Source organism: Paramisgurnus dabryanus, chromosome 9, assembly GCF_030506205.2.
Source record: "Paramisgurnus dabryanus chromosome 9, PD_genome_1.1, whole genome shotgun sequence".
NCBI classification, from domain to species: domain Eukaryota; kingdom Metazoa; phylum Chordata; class Actinopteri; order Cypriniformes; family Cobitidae; genus Paramisgurnus; species Paramisgurnus dabryanus.
In genome coordinates this window covers 37,730,860-37,752,282 of record NC_133345.1, presented here as the reverse complement: position 1 = coordinate 37,752,282, position 21,423 = coordinate 37,730,860, and the positions used below count along the sequence as shown (strand labels likewise).

Genomic DNA, 21,423 nt, shown 5'->3' with positions numbered 1-21,423 from the left:
CACTGTGCTACTAGAGGGCTCTCAAGGGCCACATGTTGGTCGTTTTCAGATGAGTACCAGGTATTATTTTGCTTTGGTGTACACCGTATTTATGTATTGGTAGGCATAAAGCCTATTAGTATCTTATACATTTATGCAATATAATGTAGCCAAGCCAAACAGCAATCTAGAGGATTACAGCTTTTCTAGATACATAATTTGCGTATCTGTAGTGCAAAGGCAGGGATTATGGTAATTGTGAATGAGCGTGCATGCATGCTGTTTACAAATGATTGGAATTCAGTAACATACACACACTTCAGAAAGATCTTTTTACCCAGAACATTATCAGAATTTACTCATAAATTTACGAAGGTTTCATGAATGAGGCCCATTGATCGTATTAAAGTCTTAGCCCTTGTCAACAAATTAGTCTTCCGCCCAGAATGCTATGTACACCTCCAAAAAGCCTTGATCGCATGATTGCTTTTCTTGTGTTCCTGTGTGATTTGTTTGTCTACTTCTTTTTGAACATGTCCTTCATTTGCTGAGGTCATTCACCCTTTGAGACGTTCTGTAAATCGTGAGAATCTGCTGTTTGTTTAAGAAGTGGATAACAAACCATATCAAATTGGTTGGAGGTTTGCGTCACATGAAAATCAGGTTTGTTTGGTCCTGGGAATCTTAAAAGATCAAGGAGTCCAGCAGGTGATTCCTCATGGGTCTGTCTGGTCCTACGCCACAGTTTGTTTGCTTAAAATGCTTAGTAGAGTGGATGCTTTCTTACTAAAAAAGCAATTTAAAAAAATTACTTGTTTTATAAGTGCTTTGCCTAACCCCGACAGGGGAGAGTTTTTAACAACTGAGAGATCGCTTTTTAAAATTAAGCTTTTACAAATGACCTCAACGCATTTCCAACTTCATCGCAGGAAAAAAATATAATTGCTTAATCTTTCAGATAATGTCCTGGGAAAACTGCAGATCTTACCGAACAGAGCAATTAAAGTTTTCAGTTTATGAATCCAACAAATGAAGACTTAATCGAGAGAAGATTCTTGAGTGTGCATTGATGTTATCATTTGTTCTAGTAGCTTTAGTGTAATCCACTTTAAGTCAGACTTTGTAGTTTTTGTTATCGGTTCTCAGTGGATGTGTGCATAAATTGAGTTTGAATCAGTTTTTCTGGTCCATACCAAAAAAGAAAATTATTAATTTAAGCAAAGATATATTGGATATAACACGACTGAGCACTGTTTATCTTGGGAATAAGGCCCGCCTTCCAGTTAAAAGAACCAATCATCATCGCTTCTTGTCAAAAGAGCCAATCATCAGTCGATAAACACTCACAATCATGTGGTGTTTAACTCTTTTCCCACCAGCGTTTTTTTTTTAAGTTGCCAGCCAGTGCCAGCATTTTTTATGATTTTCACAATAGTTTAATGCCTTCAAGAAAATGTTTTTCTTTAAATATATAAACATACAATATATCAAATGAAAGAACAGACCCTCTGCTTTCAAACAAAAAAAGTTTCATCCTTCATTCATTAGTTTTGTTTTTATCACCTCTTAAATATGGGTAGGTTTCTTCAAAAATACAAAAGTTTGAATAAAAAGCTGTGATAATTGCATTTTTGTGAAGGACTTCTGATAGAGATAAGATTCAGAGAGATTATCATAACATACACGGAGTTTGAACTGTTTGCCCTAAGGGAATACAAATTGCCGGAAAAACACGTCATTTGGCAGGAAAGCGTTTTCTTTTTATTGACGAGTTAAAGGCGGAGTCCACGATGTTTGAAAAACGGTTTGGAAAAGGAGACGGGCCGACAACCAAAACACACTTATAGCCAATCAAATCAAATTAAATGCCGGGTTGCGTATGTTTGGGGGGGGTCTATCAACAGAAGGTCCAGATTCTTTTGGGGTAGGGGCGTGTTTGTTTAGGTGATTTCAAATATCAACATTGGCTTTCAAACATCATGGACTCCGCCTTTAACTTGCAATGGCAGGTAAAGACTTAAATAAAGACGTTTCTTGGTGCAATTTGAGTTTAAAGCTGCCGTCGGCAACTCTGGTGGATTGAGCAGTTTCCAAATGTTTACAATCTCATGTCCCTCCCCCATTACCACCGAGCAACCTCCCTTCGAGCTCGTTCTCGTCAGCGCGTGTGCACCAGTATTATTGTTAAAGCATACTTAGCAAGAATACAGATTACTTACATAACACTCCGAAATACAATCAATGGTTGATAAAGCACCTGTTAAGAAGAAGAAGTGTGACAAGCTCTGCATCCAGCTTGAACCCTTTAAAATCTCGCAGATTCCTCCACCTTTCAAATGCTGGTCCGATATTGATCCTAGTTTTAGGATGGTCATGGTCGCTTTCTATCTTCGTTTCCTTCCTTTGATTTGTTGTTTTCCTAGCTCTGGTTGTTAACCGAGGAATCTGAAGTTTGTTAGTAAATGTTCTCTCCGCCATCACGCTGCGTTCAAACCAAAACACCTGTGAACTTCAGGCAGATGCACATGACATTGTAAGGCACGCAAGGGGGAGGAGGGATCTGTGGCGCATGCAGGTACTGTGATTGACAGGCAGATTTTAAACAGCCCTGCGCTGATCCGACCTAATGAACCGGCCTGGGCTGATAGGACCAAGTGAACCGGGAGCGGTGGATTTTTTGTTAAACAAATAGCAGGCTCTAGGTGGAGCTAGAAGCGCAAGGTTTTTTCTTAAACAGTCTAATTTATGTTGTTCAATCAGAGCATAGTGTTGGTTTCAGTGAATATGATAAAAAAATATGATCAAATAAGTTGCCGACCGCAGCTTTAAGAAACAAAAGTTATTGTATAGTTTATACAATAGTTGTTTAATTATGATTTTAGAAAGCGATTTTCTCTGTTTTTCCCCATTCAATTAGTCTGGACTTAATTCTTGCATGACTTAAATAACTACCCAGAGGCATTGCAAACATGGCCGCCTACTGGCGAGTTTTCCCTAAAGGGGCTTGATTCAGTCCTGGTGCACCTAGCAAGCACTGAAGGATACTGTGCATAAAGGCATAAGGTCACAAGCTGATCTGCTTTTATGATTTTTTTGCAAGTTAATTCTACGAACAGCTGGGCTAAGTGCAGTCATTTAATGCGTGTACAATATGGTGGTATTTTTACCAGCTGAGAACTCACAACGAGCTAATGAAATGTTTAAAGGAGTCAAAGCAGCACCAGGGGTCTTGGTCCATTTGTTTGGTGCACATCAAGGTTTGAATGGCACACTTATTCAAATGAACTCCACTAAAAGTACAATCGCACCAGAATCTGGACAGTCAAAATTTTACTTTGAGGAAACTACTAAGGTAGAGAGTTCACTCAGCCCTGTGTCATTTGGGCTTTATTGATTCATGTCGGTATGGGGTTTAAATGATTGTAGTGTATGCCACGGTGAAGTTAACAGTCTGTGCAGTTGGCTTCAGCGTTCTTAACTTTTCACCTCTCTTTAGGATGTGGCCCTTCCTCACTGTGTGTTTGCATATTAGTATGTGTTAACTGAGCTGTCACGGGTCGTCTTCAGTATCCTAGAGTTATGCAAAGCAGCTAACACAGTGTTTAAACCCTGACCATCACCACAGCTTTGTGAATACTTTTTTTTGAAAACATTATGAAAGAATAAATGCCCTGGTTATATTTTACACCAAAAAAAAAGAAAAAAGTTATCCAAAATGATGTTCTGCGTAAAACAAATTAAGCCCTGCTTAATATGATTTGTTTTATTGAAATTATATTCAATTAGGCCACCCCTTGATTCATATAATACTTCTGTATTAATAAATCAGCCTATAAATCATTGTTTTTCCTATTTTCTAAACATTGTCGCTTGGGTTTGGGGTTAGAACGACTTTCTGTTACATAAAATGACATCCAAACCAAACTCTAACCCTAACGTCAGGCGACAATTGTTTAAAAATCCAGAAATAAATAAACCAATAGTTGAAGTGACATCCTAACCCAAACCCCAAATCTAACCCCAAACCCAAGCGAAAATGGTTTAAAAATAGGAAAAACAATTGAGTAACCAATCCGTGAAACTGATCCCGAAAAGAAAGTCTGTGGTACAGATACGGAAAAATGTGGAGATCCGTGACAATGACACGGATAAATGAGTAAATTATTTTGTGACTATACCACGGAAATGTGTGAGATCATTTCATCATTTGCATGTTTCCATCTTTAGTGATTTTGAAACTGTTGTAGAAAATGTCTTGTAGTAAGCATGCACTTAGAGGGTTTTGCAGTGAAAGACAGTCAAATTTGTTAAATCCCAATGAAAAGACACTTCAGATACTGGCTAATAACCATTTCATTGCCATTATTAAAGTAAAATTGTTAAACCCAGACACGAGTGCCTGATAAAGATACTCATTTACAAGAAAGCATATCCATACTTTCTTTATTTCCTTATATCTTTGACTTTGAACATGTTCTTGAATGGCCTCTTTATTCACCCATCGCTCAGACTTTATGGTGGATTTTAAGATCATAGAAATGATACACACTATTACTTGGGTTTCACTATTAAAGATACATATCCATCCACCAAAGTCAGTGTTTTACAGCTAATATAAAAAGTGTATCTACAGTGTAATTTATAGTTCTCTCTCAAATGTATGTCTGAAGCTTTAGGACCTTGTTATAAATTGGAGGCTCACATTAATTTCTATAGTATATCAAGATCATTTTTCGAAGTACTTTTATGTCTGTTTGTGCCGCTGTATGTGCTGCTTCAGCGCATGCATGCAAGACTTTTTATTTGTGTATTCTGTCTGTGGGTATAAGCATTTTCACTTGTGTGTGGTTTTAAGCGTGTCCTCTTGGCACAGGACAGAATCAGAAGGAGGTGGCCCTATAAGTGGCCAAACGATTGCCCGTCTGTCCACATGCCAGTATTGATGCAGGCTGTATCGAATTAGACATCAGGAGACTGATGACTTCAATCTAAAAGGCTCTGTATTCTGGTGCTTTCCACATGGGGTTTCCAAGTCTGAATCAAGACCATTTCTCCAATCGAGACCTTCCGCAGTGCTGTCAATAGCATTGATATCATGAGCTGTTTGTTGTGAATCATGCTACTAAATGAATGTTGCATCGGGGGTGTCTGAGGAACATCAGTTCAAATTAGAAGCAGTATTGTGCAAGCGCAACGATTGGCCTGATAATTGGAGATATTATCATTGTCTACTGACCATTTAGCCCTAGTACATTACTTTGGCCTGACAGTGAAGTGAACTACATTCAGAAGAAGATGAAAGTGTTGCTTAACCATCCACAGTTTGTAGGGTCTGTGGAGTTGACAGGGTCTTGCTAGTTGGTTGGGTTTTCTGGCCTGCTTACTGACAGAGTCGTGTAAGAAGATATTCTGGTCTAGTTATTGGTCAGATCCATGATTTAACAAGAAAATTACTATAGTAAGGTGAAAATCAATAATGTGATTGATTAAAAAATTATTTTAATAAACAAGTTGTATGATTTGAAGCATCTTTCATGTCTGTAACATCAGTGACGCAGGTCACGTTATGTGCAAAGTTAATACTTAAAGTGGACCTTTCATGAAAATATGACTTTTTCCATGTTTAACTCTTTCATCGCCATTGACGAGATATCTCGTCAATTAAGAGAAAACGCTTCCCCGCCAATGATAGGGGGGGATTTTCCGTCTTTTCGCAATACCGCTATTATCCACCAGGTGGCCCTTCCGCAACTTTTTAAACCCGGAAGAATTGCCCTATGGCAATCGGCTGCATGTCCGTGTCTGTTTTAAAGATCGCTCTGAATGGGATCTCTATGAAAAGTCCGTCACAAAAATGGAATTATCTCTGCTTTTTGCTCAAAATGTGGTGTTTTTGCAGAAACCTACCCATATTCAAAAGCTGATTACAAAAGAACCACTGAAGGTAGGATGAAACGTTTTTTTTTTGTTTGAAAGCAGAGGGTCTGCTCTTTCATTTGGTATATTGTATGTTTATGTATTTAACTCTTTCCCCGCCATTGACGAGATATCTCGTCAATTAAGAGAAAACGCTTCCCCGCCAATGACGAGATTTTCCGTCTTTCCGCAATACCGCTATTATCCACCAGGTGGCGCCCTTCCGCAACTTTTTAAACCCGGAAGAATTGCCCTATGGCAATCGGCTGCATGTCCGTGTCTGTTTTAAAGATCGCTCTGAATCGGATCTCTATGAAAAGTCCGTCACAAAAATGGAATTATCTCTGCTTTTTGCTCAAAATATGGTGTTTTTGCAAAAACCTACCCATATTCAAAAGCTGATTGCAAAAGAACCACTAAAGGTAGGATGAAACGGTTTTTTTTTGTTTGAAAGCAGAGGGTCTGTTCTTTCATTTGGTATATTGTATGTTTATATATTTAAAGAAGAACATTTTCTGGACGACATTAAACTTTGGTGAAAATCATGAAAAATGCTGGCGCTGGCTGGCAACTTAAAAAAAAAAAAACGCTGGCGGTAAAAGAGTTAAGTGCTATAATTGGGTCCCAAGTGCTTCTGTAAACCTAGAAAATGTGAAAAGAATAACCCAGTAACCATTATCTGCAAGCATGCACTGTAAAAAAATTCCGTAGAAATTTCAATGTTATTGCAGCTGGGTTGCCGGTAATTTACCGTAGATTTACATTTATGTTATTTACTGGCAAGAGTTTGTTCAAAGTTAAATAAATTTTAAATATTAGCAAGTCTTTATCTTTACAGAATAAAACGATACAATTACAGCCTCATGCAAAGCATTCTGGGAACCAGAAATCATCATCAACCTTTTTCTGTTTTTTGCTTCAGATTTTGTTTCCCAGAATGTTTTGCTTGATGCTGTTTTTTTAGTTTTACTCTGTGAAGACAAAGACTTGTAAATGTTTAATGTTTATTTAACTTTGAACAAACTCTTGCCAGTAAATAACATAAATGTAAATCTACGGTAAATTACCGGCAACCCAGCTGCAATTTCTACGGAATTTTTTTACAGTGTGTGTAAAAATATGTAAGTGCAATTTGGCTCCCTTTGTGATGTCATAAGGGGATCTTGTTCTAATAATACCGCCCCTTATTCTGCACTATCCATCCACGGCACTGCCATTTAGTGCAGAGATATATATATAGAGAGAAAATAATTGACAGCACAATTAAGTTTAAATTTTAACAAACCATCATAATGAAGATCAGTATTTGCATTTCATCAGCTCATTTGCATTTTAAAGGACACACCCAAAAACTGCTAACACACCTTTTGCTTACACCTACAAAGTGAAAATTTTACACATGCTATAATAAATTATCTGTGGGGTATTTAGATCTTAAACTTTACAAACGTACTTTGAGGACACCAATGATGTATTGACATCTGAAAAAAGTCTTTTGAAATGTCCCTTTTAAGGTGAAAGATTTTAACAAGCACCTGATTAACAGGCAATATTATTTGTTTTACTTAGCAATGCTAATTATTAATTTAGATTACATTTGGATTTATTCTAATTTACTATATCTAGCTAAGAAGATAGATTTTTGAAGTTTGTGAAATATTGGTCATTGTAGAATAAAGTAGTAATTTGTAAGGTTCACTGAGAGGCAAAAGAGGCAAATATGAATGTGTCCTGAGTCATGTTTCCATTTAATTTCCTGTCTTATTCCCCCACCCTATGTCTTTACTTTCTCTATATTAAAAGGCAAAAAGCATCAACAAGCCAAAAAAAGGATTTTCAACACATATCATGGTTCAAAACAGAAATGAAACAAGCATGCAGGATAAAAAACTGTATATCTAGATATGTTTATATTATGTTCACAGACAATATTATGTGATAAAAACCAGTCATAGCACAGATGTACTTGTAGCAATAGACAACAATACATTGTATGGGTCAAAATTATCCGTTTGTTATGCCAAAAATCATTAGGATAGTAAGTAAAGATCATGGTCCCTTAAGATATTTAGTAAGTTTCCTACCGTAAATATATGAAAAATGTATTTATCATTAGTAATATGTGTTGCTAAAGACTTAATTTGGACAACTTTAAAGGCGATTACAAATTATAGACATAAACACAAAATATTAATAGCCTATTTGTTGACTCTCTCTTTATTTGACCACAGCCTATTGACACAAAAAGGTTTGTGAATGAGTTGTGTAGGTTTGTGAATGAGTTGTGTAGGTCTGTAATTATTGTGTAATCTTTAGTTTACACTTCAGTCACAAAACGTGAATTATAGAACCATTTTAATGAAAATGGTTCTTTGCCCTCCAAGGGTTCTATATGGAACCCTTTTTTTGGTAAAACCTCAAGGAACCTTGTATCCTGACAAACCATACACACTGAAAAAATATCATTCAATTTACTAAATTTTTAAAGGTAAGTGGTCGCAATCAATTTATTTAAGCTACATTTAAACAAAAGATTTTTGTTTTGTGTGGTTTTTCAATTTTTTTGTTTAAATGTAGCTTAAATCAATTGATTGTGACCACTTACTAAAAAAAAAAATTAGGGAATTGAATTAATCATTTTTTTTTCAGTGAAATCTTATTTATTTAACTTTCAAATTTTAATTTAAAAAAATGACCATTATGACTGGTTTTGAGGTCCAGTTTAACAAATATATGAAAAAAAAAATTATTCAATACTATTTAACTATTTTGTTTTCCTGGCGCTATTTTTTATTGTCTATCGAAATCATTTTAGTTAATAAATAAATAAAAAAAATCCAGGCTCAAGTCTCATAATATAATGATGAGATTAAGAGCATCAAAGTTTGATTTCACTTATTGATTTCAATCTTTGACATGACCTTACTCAATCAATATTAAATATTGATATTAAAAAGGTTATATTTTCTCAAAATGTTCTTTACATTATATAGGATAATGTTATATTGAAAACAGTAAATCGCAAAAAAAATGACTTGCTTGATCTCTCAAGTAAATCACATTTGCAATTTCCACATCGCCACTCTGTATCATTTAAACTTTTTCAACAAGCTCCAGATCCTTCACATATTAAATTGTCAGACTATTTCACTTAAGAACTTTGTAGGGAAATGAAATTACACTCAATTGTGAACTCAAATGCATAAAACACATGTTTGGCATGAGCGAATGGTTTGCAGCAGGTAGTTAAAATGTAACCCTTGCTTTCCGCAGAAAAGCTCAGAGTATCTTCGAGCTACTATCCGATTTCCATGCTTGAAGTGGTGCTGTAATTCCCGAGCCGGGTGCGCTGCCAATGTACAGTGCTTCTTACACAGATACACGAGAGCATGGATACAGGGTTTTGTTAAAGCAGTACGCAGCGGTCACACACCGCCGCCACTCAACCTCCAATTATGATCACAAGTTTGACATCACTGCCGTTTCTCTGCAAATGGCACGTAATCATATGTGATTAGCACATGAATGCAACTTACAGATGACTGAGACTTGGGCAAATAATTCAAAGACTGTAGTGAAGATTTGCGGCCTTATTTTCTCCCTAATTGGCTGATTATGAAGATAAAAAAAGATCAGTGCTTTTTTATATTACATACCCACAGTCTTAAGCTGAAGGCAAATGTACAGCTGCATGCATGGTTTCATCTCCATGCCCCCCCCCCAAATTCTCCTCCTACATCATAAGCTTATGATTTCTTAATTCGTCATTGCCCTCCCAGACTTCCCCTGGCCAACCATCACAGTTATAAGTGCTGAACTTGTATAGGCATAAACCAAGTGATGATAAGGGCTTTAAAGCTGCACTATCGACAGCAGGGAGGGACTAGCACCGGCAGCTGTCGACCTATTGGTGGTCTGTGTGAAAGGGGAGGGGCTGAGGGGAGGACAGGCAGAGAGAGAGAGAGAGAGAGAGAGAGAGCTTGCGCTAGGTTGGGAGGGAATGTTCACTAGATGCAGTTGCCGATAATAGCGCGTATCAGCAGTAGAGCGGGGAATGCGAGCGGAGAGGAGAGAAGAGGAGAGCAGCACAGCAGGCAGCACGGGAGTGTACTTGAAGGAGAGCAACAATATTGATTCAGGAAAGCAAGAGAAAAAGAAAGCTGTAGGAAAGATACAGAGAGCATCTCAGAGCGCACATCCTCAGAGGAGAACGGAACGGGGGTGGAAGTTGGAAGACTGTGGGAACTCATCAGATCTCTCAGTGGAAATGCTGAGCTGAGGTCAGCAAGGAAGAGTGCGGGAGAGGAAAGCAGCTGAACCGACCTAGACGGTGGATTGGCTGGTGGTCGACGGGTGAGGGAACAGTGCTAAAAGTTCAGATTCGGCACGCACCTGCCTGTGGGACTAACGCTTTTGGATAATGCAGCGAGGCTGTGGGGCACGAGTGCTTGCGAAGGGCTGCCACATCCACTAGACCGTTTCCTCTTTAGTTTTTTAGGACAGCAGCGTGCGATCAACTCCATCCTCTTTTTTATGTGTGTTTTTGAAGGATTCGAGTGCAAGTTTAACATTTGAGGGGCTATTCCAAGAGACATGATAGAGAATGCAATAAAGAACGAGGCTTTCGTTTCAGAGCATGGAGAAGTCAAGTAGTGAGGAATCAGCCATCCATCGTAGCCCCTCCGTGGACAGTCGCGACTCAGATTTTGCACAAGCCTCCACCTCCGGACGTCCGTTCGGAGGACGAGGCTTCAACGCCGGCGCGTTCTACGGGTCCACGGGACCCCGGGCGCAAACCGCCACTCAGAGCGGGGCCGCCGGAGACGACAAAAGCAACAATAAGTACAAGTCTCCAAAGGGCAGCAAGTACGTGGTGTTTTACCTGGATCTATCCTTTGTGTTCCTTCTAGAGTTCAAGAAGTTCAACATGGCGAGAGGCTGCCTGTGCTGTCTGAAATACATGATGTTCGTCTTCAACCTCATCTTTTGGGTAAGTCGCACTTGGTATTACTTCTGTCTTCTGGTCTGTCTTTTCTCTCCAAGGATGATGTTAGTTCAGTCTTTGCGTGTGTTTTCAGTGACTCTAGTTGCGATGATACTGGTGATATATTGCTCCTGAGAGTGATCAGACCAGCACTGGGACTTTCCTGTCATGTGTATTTTTTGTTACGTCAGGCTTGCCATGCCATGCGCTCTCATTTACTTGCTACTATTTCTGGCCACCTCGAGTTCCCTGGGGTGTCCTGAGAAAAGTGTGCCACACTTTCGAAATGAGTTAAGCTTGCATGTTGCTTTGATGAAATGCTTTGATGTATTTAAGAGGGAATCCATTTTTGCTCTTGATACCACTTGTCCTTAATTTAATAAACATCAGCTTGTTCAGTGCTGATACAATATGCATCTTTTTATTCTTTTTTTTAATGTAGATTAACAGTATAATGATTGAATTCGATCTGTGTTTCTGTAGCTCGATAGATAGAGAAGGTTTGGGTTCGAACCCAAGGAACACATACTGATGAAAGAAATGTATAGATTGAATGCACTGTTTGCCAGATGTGTAAATATAAACATTATAGTCAATTTACAAACCTCAAATCAAGCTTGCATTTTTTCCCATCACATTTTGGCATTTCCATTTTTGCTTTTGAGATGTGTGTCTCGAAAAGATTAAGGTAGTGGATTAAACAATGGAAGTGCTTGTGTGTGTGCGCATGTGTGTGGGCATTGGGCAGAATCCTTTGTGCACATGCATCCATGCATAAATGTTAATCCCATAAGCTAACAGTGTTCATACTCTCAGAAACTAATATCTGGGGCACGTCTGAGTCGCTGTTCAGAGTTATGGAGTCTACCACAGCACGACACACTGCCTCTCCCCCACCCTCCCATCCATCCATCTCTCTGTCTGTGACAAGAAATGATGAGTGAGTCTGTATCCGAATCACAGTTTCAGTAAAACCCAACTGAGCCGAGAAGGGCAGGAAAGTCAGTCGGCTACATTAGTCCTGTGGCTTGTTTTGATCTTAGCAAGGGTCTTAACTCCAAAAGGTGTGTGTATGTGTGTCAGCAAGCAGAACATGTGGTGGTGTCAGACACTCGGTACAAGCGTCATCCCTGTAGGTCATTATGCTCTAGTGACCCTGCTGTTTTCACCGGGGAGTTTAATGCTAAGCACAGCTCAGCGGTGCACTAAGTCCATCTGTAGCTCTGAGATCAGGAGAGGGATTGAGTTGGAGGGTGGTGAGCTTTGATACAACGACCTATAGGTGAAATCTTAAAATCCTGGTTTTTGATGGGATGGTTGTATAAAAGAGAACGGCTCCCGCTGCGAGGTAATTTAGATGTTATCTGTGTTAATATTCATTTAAAGATTCCTCACACAACCTGAGATTGACTACCATGAGGTAATTCTAGGATTTGTATGTGTGTGTGATTTAAGGGCTTTGTCATGCCTCAAAACGTAATGGCTGTTGGAGCCGGTGATCTCCATTGGAGAGAGCCCCCATATCACGAGACCCCTGGGACTGTACTGCCCTTGCTTTGGCACTCCAGGAATACTTTTCTATTGGACTCCAAAGCCTGTCATCCCATCCGCTTTTTAGAGCAGTACCACTGTAACTCTTGGCCGCCAGGTGCTGCCGCCTGCTGCTTACTGTTGTAATTTGAGGCGCAAGGTAAATAGCAGCATGAACCGTAGGCATGTCATAGAGCTCCTGTAAGCGACTTAAGCAGTTGCTTGTGACCATCTGGCTTGTCTTTCTAATTTGGATTATAGCTTGGTTTGAGGTGGACAGCTTCAGCACACAGCATTTAGTGGCTTGCACGGTCACATCATGCTGTGTTTCAGTCACAGTAATAAATGGCCATGTGCAAGTGACCTACAACTGGAAATTAGCAATTGGAAACTTGGTCAGCTTTAGTCGTGGATATTAATATTCATTAGGTTCAGTCCAACTTGATTTGTTGGAAGCTTTTTTGTATTGTTGATATTGTTGAGGGCATTTGGGCACAATTTTAATGTTTATTTTTAAACCATGCAGAATTTACCCTTACAGAAAAATCACATGCATTTTTATATGAATGGTTTTTACTTGGGAATTTACATGGGATTCATATAAAAATTTGTATATTTTACAATTTACATGTGATTTTTACAGAGCCCCTAAGGCTTAAAAAACCTCTAAAGTTTAGTTTCACGTGCGCACGTGATTAAAAAATTAAATTAAATTTTAAATGTGCAAAATCACATGTACGTGGGGTGACGTGTGTTTATGAACATGTGAAATTCATGTGGCTTTTCTGTAAGCTTATATAAATCTGAGAAATAAATGATAATATATTTTGTTTATTTTTTTCATTATATGCATAAGATTTTATGAATATCACAATTAGTGCTGTCAAATAATAATAATTAATCGCAATAATCGCATACAAAATAAAATTGCTTTTGCATAATATATTTGTGTGTGTATTGTGTGTAATTATTATGTATATATAAATACAGATGTATAAATTAAAGAAAAATTTTCTTTTTGATTTATATATAATATAAAATATATCAAAATAAAATAATAAATATATATAAATATTGACCCAATTCTGGGTTGTTTTAACTCAACTGCTGGGTTATTATAACCCATGGTTGCAAAACAACAACCCAACATTGGGTCATTTTTAACCCAGCATATGTTTTTTGTCCAACATTTTTAGAGTGTATATACTTACAAAATAATTACACACAGTGCACGTTTTGGTTCCAAAAATCTCATTTTTTATTGTGCATTCCAGTTAATATTAATCAAACTGGAGTTTTTTTTTTTTCAATTTAGACCTTCATAACAAAAAATAAATACAGCCAAGTTATACAATAAAACACAATAAACATGATAACATAATAATAAACATGTTTTGACTTTTTTTAAATGGAGTTATCTCATTTTGGAACCTTCATATATTGTGCAAAAACTAACTTTTTACAACTATTTTGTATGCTATTATTCGCGATTAATCTTTTGACAGCCCTAACCACAATACAAAATAATATCAAAAAAATATACAAAAATTAGACAAAAGTTTGTACCCTTTTCGTTCTTAGTATATTAAATGCTTGCACTTTAAAAGTTTGAGACCCTCAGTGTGAGAATCTGGATCTCTACAATATTTGACTGCTGTTGAGAGAAGCTCAGATATGCGGAAGATGCTGGAAAAAAATACTGTGCAGGACACAGGGGATTTTTATGAAGATCAGTGGGCAGCTCCACAGTTCAGCACAAAACAAGCGCTCCTGCACAACTATCACAGAATATAGAAACAGTCATTGATCATTGAGGAAGCTACACGCTATAATAAGAATCAAGGGAGTCCAACAGGACAATTTGTTATGTGAACAGGATCTGTTATTTGAAATAACCTAATGGTATTACGTAAGGAATAATTGACAACGGACCATTGAATTATTCAAAAATGTTACACCAAGGGTGTGCATTAATAAAGGCAGCCCTGTGATATAATAAATAATATCTAACCATATGCATATAGTGTGAGTTCAGGTAAATTGGGACACTTTTTTGACATTAAGATGAGTGTCAAAATCTGTCTGAACCAATTTGAATTCACTTCTATTAAAAATATATAATTTAAGGCAGGCAATGATAAATAACTGCAAGCATAAGCAAGATTGATGCTTACTGCTTGTGCATTGCTGACAGCACAGGATTTATAATTTAGTTTAACCAAGTGTTTTAACATATTTAAAAAAAAAAATGACAGCTTTAACTGCTTGTTTTTAATGTTAATGCTTATCTATTGCTCATTTTTAATTGGGAAATCTTCTCATAAATTGTATGAACAGCAGGATTCAGACAAGCTTATATGTATTACATCCAAGCTGATATAATTTGCCTACTTGATCTGATTTAGGCTGATTCATATTTCACCGAAATATTCGTAATTTGCTCTTAAATTAGTCATTTTTCTATTTATGTGACACTCTTACTAAACATCTGCCTGAAGCATGCACCACAACATCTTCCTCGTTTTTACCATAACCAGTCCCTCCAGAAAAACGCGATTATGCAATCGCATGATGAAATGCATCATCAGCCAAAGTCTGCATATTAAATATGCAGACTTTGGCTGATGATGCATTTGATCATGCGATTGCATAATCGCGTTTTTCTGCAGGGGGCGCATTTTTTAAATAGTCCGCACTTTTGCCGCATAAATTCCTGATTTCTGCTAGCAAAATATGCAAGGCTTGCACCATTTCATAATCCCTGCATTTTCAAGCAAAATATATCATTAGCAGAAAGTTGAAAAATGTTGCATTTACTTCACACATGCGCAGCCATGTCCCCTGTCATCGGAATGTTAGGAAGTGACGTAATTACACGACGTGAACATCAATGAAAAGCTGCAAAAGCTGCAGTTTTTGCAAGTCCATGCAGTTTTTGCAAGCTCCCGCAATTTCATTGCATAAATATCCTGCATATTCCATCGCATTTTTTAAGGCTTTTTGCCCGCAACAATCACAAAAAAAAACTTTTTTTTCTTGAAGGACTGCATAACATGTAACATCAAGCACATTCTCATTCAGAAAACATTGCAACTTCAGCAGTTTTGCCCAAAGATGCGTCTTGGTCTTATCAAAGCCTCGTCTTTGTTCAGCTCCCCCTTGAGCTCCGCATTTATAAATTCTGAGGTTGACTCGAGAGATTGTGAGGGATTTATCTGCCATTTGGTCCAAGGTATCAAAAGATTAGGATCTTATCGATTTAATCACCAGGCTTGACATTTTGGAGTGTGAAATGTTGGTATAAGCAGGTGCCTCTTCAATGCTCTCAGAGTGAGCGGGGGTCTCTAGGTGTATTCGAAAGAATGGGAACTGTGGGATGGTGGATATATGGATATACTGCGACCCATCATTCCCAGCTAATGTCTGTTTTAGTACAGAGCTTCCGTACGAGGCTCTCGTTTGCTCTTTCATCTTCGCAAAGTGCATGAAATACTTTAAAAGCTTTTTGCTGTGCAACGTTCACAAGTCTGTTCTTGCTTTCAGCGCTTTTTCCTGATATATTTTCTAATCTGTGCCTTTTATTGCGAGGAGGATTGAAGTGTGTATGCTAGAGACAGGAAACAATTAAAACATTGTGATTGTTGCTGTGCTATGCACAATATAAGAAAAAATCTTTAGAAGATAAATCTGACATGAAAGGACTCTCTTTATAAAGAAAATGTTTCTTTCTTTCGATTTTTGTTGCGGTAGAAATTCAACATGAATCGAATCAGACATTCGCAATTAGTCCCAGTCTGAACGTCTAATAAAGTTGTTTACCACTTTCTTAACATAATTTACTCCGGTTCTCGATTTCTGTGTGTCTGGGGAAAAGTCTCTCAATAAACGCGTCTCCCAGCACTTCGATTTTTTACACCATTGTCTCTGAACGGGCTCATTAGCTCTTGGGTCCGGTTGGATCAGTGGTTAAGGATTTTGTTATAGAATTAGTTGAACACAACCCAGCATTACTTAAATTCACAAGTTCATTGTGGCTGGTAATGGTCCATTTTACTTTATACTTGTACCTTATTTGTGTTTTGGACCTTTTTGAGATAAATGCTTAACCATCTGTTTGGCTGGAACCACAGATGTAGGTAGGTATCCAATATGGGCTTGGTTGTTGTTGAACCCGAAGCGGTGGCAGACTTTGTTTTTTTTTATCTGTTTATGTCCACTTACTTCACATCAACCTGTGATTCATTGCAGTTCCTGGCCCAATTAAAAATAAATTAACCCTCTGGTCCTGAAATTCCTGTAACAGCTTGAGAAACCTTTATTTACCCTTTTCCAAAATAAAAGAGCTGGGTACGGTGCGTAATGAGAGTATCCGCGATACAACCTTTCAACCTCACTATGAAAGCCTTCAGATGCCAGCTTTATTGTTGTCTAAACCATTTTTGAGACTTGTTGTTGATGAATGATGTGTTTCAGAGATGTGGAGTGTGAAGCACTTATTTGTAGGTGTTTCATTAGGTATTGTAATCCTGTTACACCATCCTGGGTACGAAAGGTGTCTTTTTCCATTTATGGGCATTTTCGGCAAGGCTTTTAGAATCAGGAAGTGGATTTTTTTATTTTGTCCTGTCTGTCATATGCCATCTGTATAATCTCTAGTGAAAGACCTGGGATTGTAAACTTTTTTTCTGTAGTTTATGATTGATTTGCACATGGCATGTTATATTCTTTTAAAGTGTACTGTTTGCAGGTCATATTGCATCTCATTATAATGCTTATTTTCAATGCACCTTTAGGCAGATGCCATCACATGTATCTATTGAGTTTGTCCTAAATTTGCATTTATTGTACAGGATACAAAAAAATGCACATTTAAAGCTATATGAAGCCTCAGGTATATCTATGCAGAAGGCAAGCTCTCTTATTGACTTTTTATGCAGTAAAAATAGCTAAATTAAATATGTTTTATTGCTATCCAAGGCTTATATTAAAGGGACACTCCACTTTTTTTGAAAATATGCTCATTTTCCAGCTCCTGTAGAGATAAACATTAGATTTGTACCTTTTTGGAATCCATTCAGCTAATCTCCGGGTCTGGCGCTAGCACTTTTAGCTTAGCTTAGCATAGTCCATTGAATCTGATTAGACCATTAGCATTACGCTAAAAAATAACCAAAGAGTTTAGATATTTTTTTATTTTAAACTTGACTCTTCTGTAGTTACACCGTGTACTAAGACAGACAGAAAATTAAAAGTTGTGAATTTCTAGGCAGAAATGTCTAGGAACTACTCTCATTCTGGCGTAATAATCAAGGACTTTTCTGCCGTACCATGGCTGCAGGAGGCGCAATGATATTACGCAGCAGCCAAAAATAGTCCTCTTAGTAACTTTCAATGGCAGTGAACTATTTTCGGGCAGTGCGTAATATCACTACGCCTGCTGCAGCCATGTTACAGCAGCAAAGTCCTTGATTATTACGCCTGAATGAGAGTATAGTTCCTAGACACATCTGCTTAGAAAATCGCAACTTTTAATTTTACGTCAGTCTTAGTACACGATGTATCTACAGAAGAGTCAAGTTTTAAATAGGAAAAATATTGAAACTCTTTGGTTATTTTTAGCGCGATGCTAATGGTCTAATCAGATTCAATGTATTATGCTAAGCTATGAAGTGTTAGCGTCAAACCCGGAGATCAACTGAATGGATTCCAAAACGGTAAAAATCAAATGTTTACCTCTAGGAGAGCTGGAAAATGAGTATATTTTCAAAAAAAGTGGAGTGTCCCTTTAAGCAATTTCTTCTCTTAGGAAGAAGGTTGTCGATTGGGTATCAGAAGCCCTCCATTCAAACTTAACAACTGCAGGAAAGATGCAATCTTATGGTAGAAGTCATGCCTCATTGCAAAGCATTTACAGATAATGACATCAAAGCCTCTCTGTGGACCCTAAACCAATTGAAATTAAAGGCAGATATGTGTCCTATATTTCCAATTTATTAAAATTAACCGACCATACTCTACTTGCCTGTGTGCTTGACTCACAGGCTGTTGGGCAAATGTCTATTTTACCTTCAGGTTGATTCAGTGTTCGCAGGATTAGTGGATCCTTCAAAGTCATCTTGATTTAGCCCTTCATAGATCATTCCTAAGCGGTGAAACTTTCACCATCCCACCCCCAGCTCAAGTGTTGGCAGTAGAATCGATGCTTATCTTCACCTAACCTGTGAATTAATGCAGATTGCGGGAGTAGCATGCCCCAGTCAGCACTTTCTGTGTCGCCCGCCAGCGAATTCTGCAGGAAATCAATGCCAGCGTGTCGGATTGTGCGCAGTTCTCTAGCTTGCACCTTTCACCTGGTGCCTGGGATATGACACCAGACCTTGTCTTAGTTACCGTTTTTTCGTTTTAATTAACAAGAAAGTGGATGCTTAATTGGGCACCAGTGGAAATGCATTTCGGAGTGCCTTCTAATGGGAGCGTGAAGCCTTGCATTCAGTCACAGGGATTCTGTTTCTAGGCTAATGATGGAAATACCTGCAGTAACATGGTATTTATATCAGACTGATCTATAAGCCTTTAGCAGGTCCTCCAGCGGATTCATTTTGGGATCTGTAGTCAACAAAATCCGCACTGCATATCCCTAAGGCACCAACCTCAATTAGATCTATTGGATGTGATTGCATTTCACCAAAACCTCAAAAGTCTGAATGCGATTTTCGAGTTGGCAGGCCTTTATTTCTCGGAGAGGAAAAATGCACAGATTCTAAGCACGTCGGGTCGTTTTGGCCCTCCGGGGCATCATGCATTCAGGATACGGGTTTTCGCACAGCGTTTTGATAAGGGCTACTCTGTCATCTTTTGTGTAGTCTGAAGTGACTTGTTTTCACAGAATAAGAATGGATTTGGGTTCGAGTCACACCTTGCACTCGGTGGGGATATGTGGGTATCTTTTCAACTCGTTGACTGAATACCAGACACAGCGGTGTCAGTCTTGAATAATTAGAATGGCTACATCATTGTTGTCACTTGACTGATTCATTATTGTATAGTGCTGCAAATAGTTCAGTGCTATAACTCACATCCTATTGTAGGAAGAAATCTCAATGCAACGTCCCTGGCAGAATCATCAGTCAGTTTTGTGATTGTTTTTAAAGTGGGATGATTGTATTAAGCTTAATCTTCCCCACTTTAAGGCTAATGTCAGTCAAAATGATGTTGAATCTTCCATCTGCTTTCAATTATTCTATATCTCAAATAAAAGCATGATTGTTTCCATACGCTGCAGAGTGTGGTTGAATGGCTCTTATTGAAGAAACAGTAGTGACCTTTTAACTATCAAATAAAAATTATTTATAAGAAGTTGTTTTGGTTTTAACTGACCTTGCACATCAAAGCCTGGGAATTCTGCTGTCTCGCCATTTCACATCTATGCAGGCAACTATGCAAGGATCAATAAAGCGCTCTATAAAATCCCATTATGGTTTGTAGATCTCAAATAATGGAGTTTTATTTGTTTATCTTCTGGTACTTCTGTAAGAGCCCGAGGTCATCCACAAAATCTAAAGCTGCTACTGTGAAGGTGATATGGAGATTTTATTTAATAAGATGCTGTCCGTCACTTTAAATCTATGTATGTTAACTCTTAAAGAATGGATCACATTGTTTTACTGCATATACATTAATACAGATGCCACATGTTTAACTTAACTGTAGCCTTGAAACAGATGCTGCAATTGTTCTTTTCGGCTTTTAAAAGCATTCAGGTGTGCAGAATAAATAATTCTGCTTGAGAAGTCAATGAGTCAAATAAGATCAGCAATGGGGGTGTAATATTTTGGTAACACTTTACAATAAGGTTGTATTTGTTTGGATTTTTAAATGCAGTAGCTTACATGAACTAACAATGAACAAACATGAGTAATTGTATTTGCATTAACAAAGAAGAATAGTAAATGCTGAAAAAACTGATCATGGTTAGTTCATGTTAGCTAAGGCATTTACTAATGTTAACAAATCCCTTTTTGTAAAGTGTTACCAATATAACTAATACACTTCAAAAAAATGAGTTAGTGTTTTTGTCTTGTTTTCAGTAGAAATATCTAAAAATTCTTAAATTAAGATGCTTTATCTTGATAAGCAAAATGACCTAAGAAAAATATACAATTTAAGTGAATTTGTGTTTAAAACAAGCAAAAAAATCTGCCAATGGGGTGAGAAAAAAATCCTGAAATAAGATTTATTTTTTCTTACAAATTTTTTTTCTTGATTTGAGAATTTTAAGATATTTGTCCTGAAAACAAGACAAACATACTAAGTTAGAAAGTCTATTTTTTAGACCAAAAATATCAAATTTAAGTGATTTTGTGCATAAAACAAGCAAAAAATCTGACAATGGGGTAAGCAAAAAATCTTGAACATTTTTCTTAAACACTAAATTCAAGAAAAATTCAAGAAAAATTAGCTTTACCCCCTTGGCAGATTTTTTTGCTTGTTTTATGCACAAAATCACTTAAATTTGGTCTAAAACTAGACTTATTTTCTTGGGTCGTTTTGCTCATCAGGAAAAAGCATCTCAATTTAAGAATTTTTAGATATTTTTACTGAAAACAAGACAAAAATTTTTGCAGTGTGATAAAACAAACTCACACAACAAAATCTGTTAATGGGGCAGTACACTTTCAAAAAGTACACCTTTGTACCTAAAGGTAAAAGTACCTCATCGGTACATATTGGTACCTCAAAAATACTATTTCCACCATTTTAAAAGGAACTTGCCCAGTGACAGATTTTGAACCTTTTGTTAGTTTTACGGTCACTTAGTTATTCCTTATTAGTGTTATTTGGCAAAAAAATTTAATAAATGTAAACTCAAAGTTAACTAAAGGATTTATAAGAACAAAAAATTATAATTTATTTCAAATTAATTGTTTTACAATGCATTTGTATAAATAAGTAAAATTTACAATAAATAAGTTTCCATCACTAATCCTAAATATTCATCCTAACATTTATACCCA

At 37.3% G+C, this 21,423-nt stretch overlaps 1 protein-coding gene across 2 annotated transcripts in view; it reads left to right on the top strand.

Annotated features, from left to right (window-relative positions):
- tspan9a (tetraspanin 9a) overlaps positions 1–21,423 on the top strand; it is a 187,385-nt gene that overhangs the window by 71,822 nt on the left and 94,140 nt on the right. Inside the window, exon 3 of one of the 2 annotated variants that reach the window (XM_065283516.2) lies at positions 10,806–10,885. In XM_065283516.2, coding sequence (XP_065139588.1) covers positions 10,823–10,885 — 63 coding nt within the window. In that variant the 5' untranslated portion in view covers positions 10,806–10,822. Of the gene's footprint in view, positions 1–9,881; positions 10,886–21,423 lie in introns of those variants that run through there. The other variant, XM_065283515.1, reaches the window with a different exon arrangement.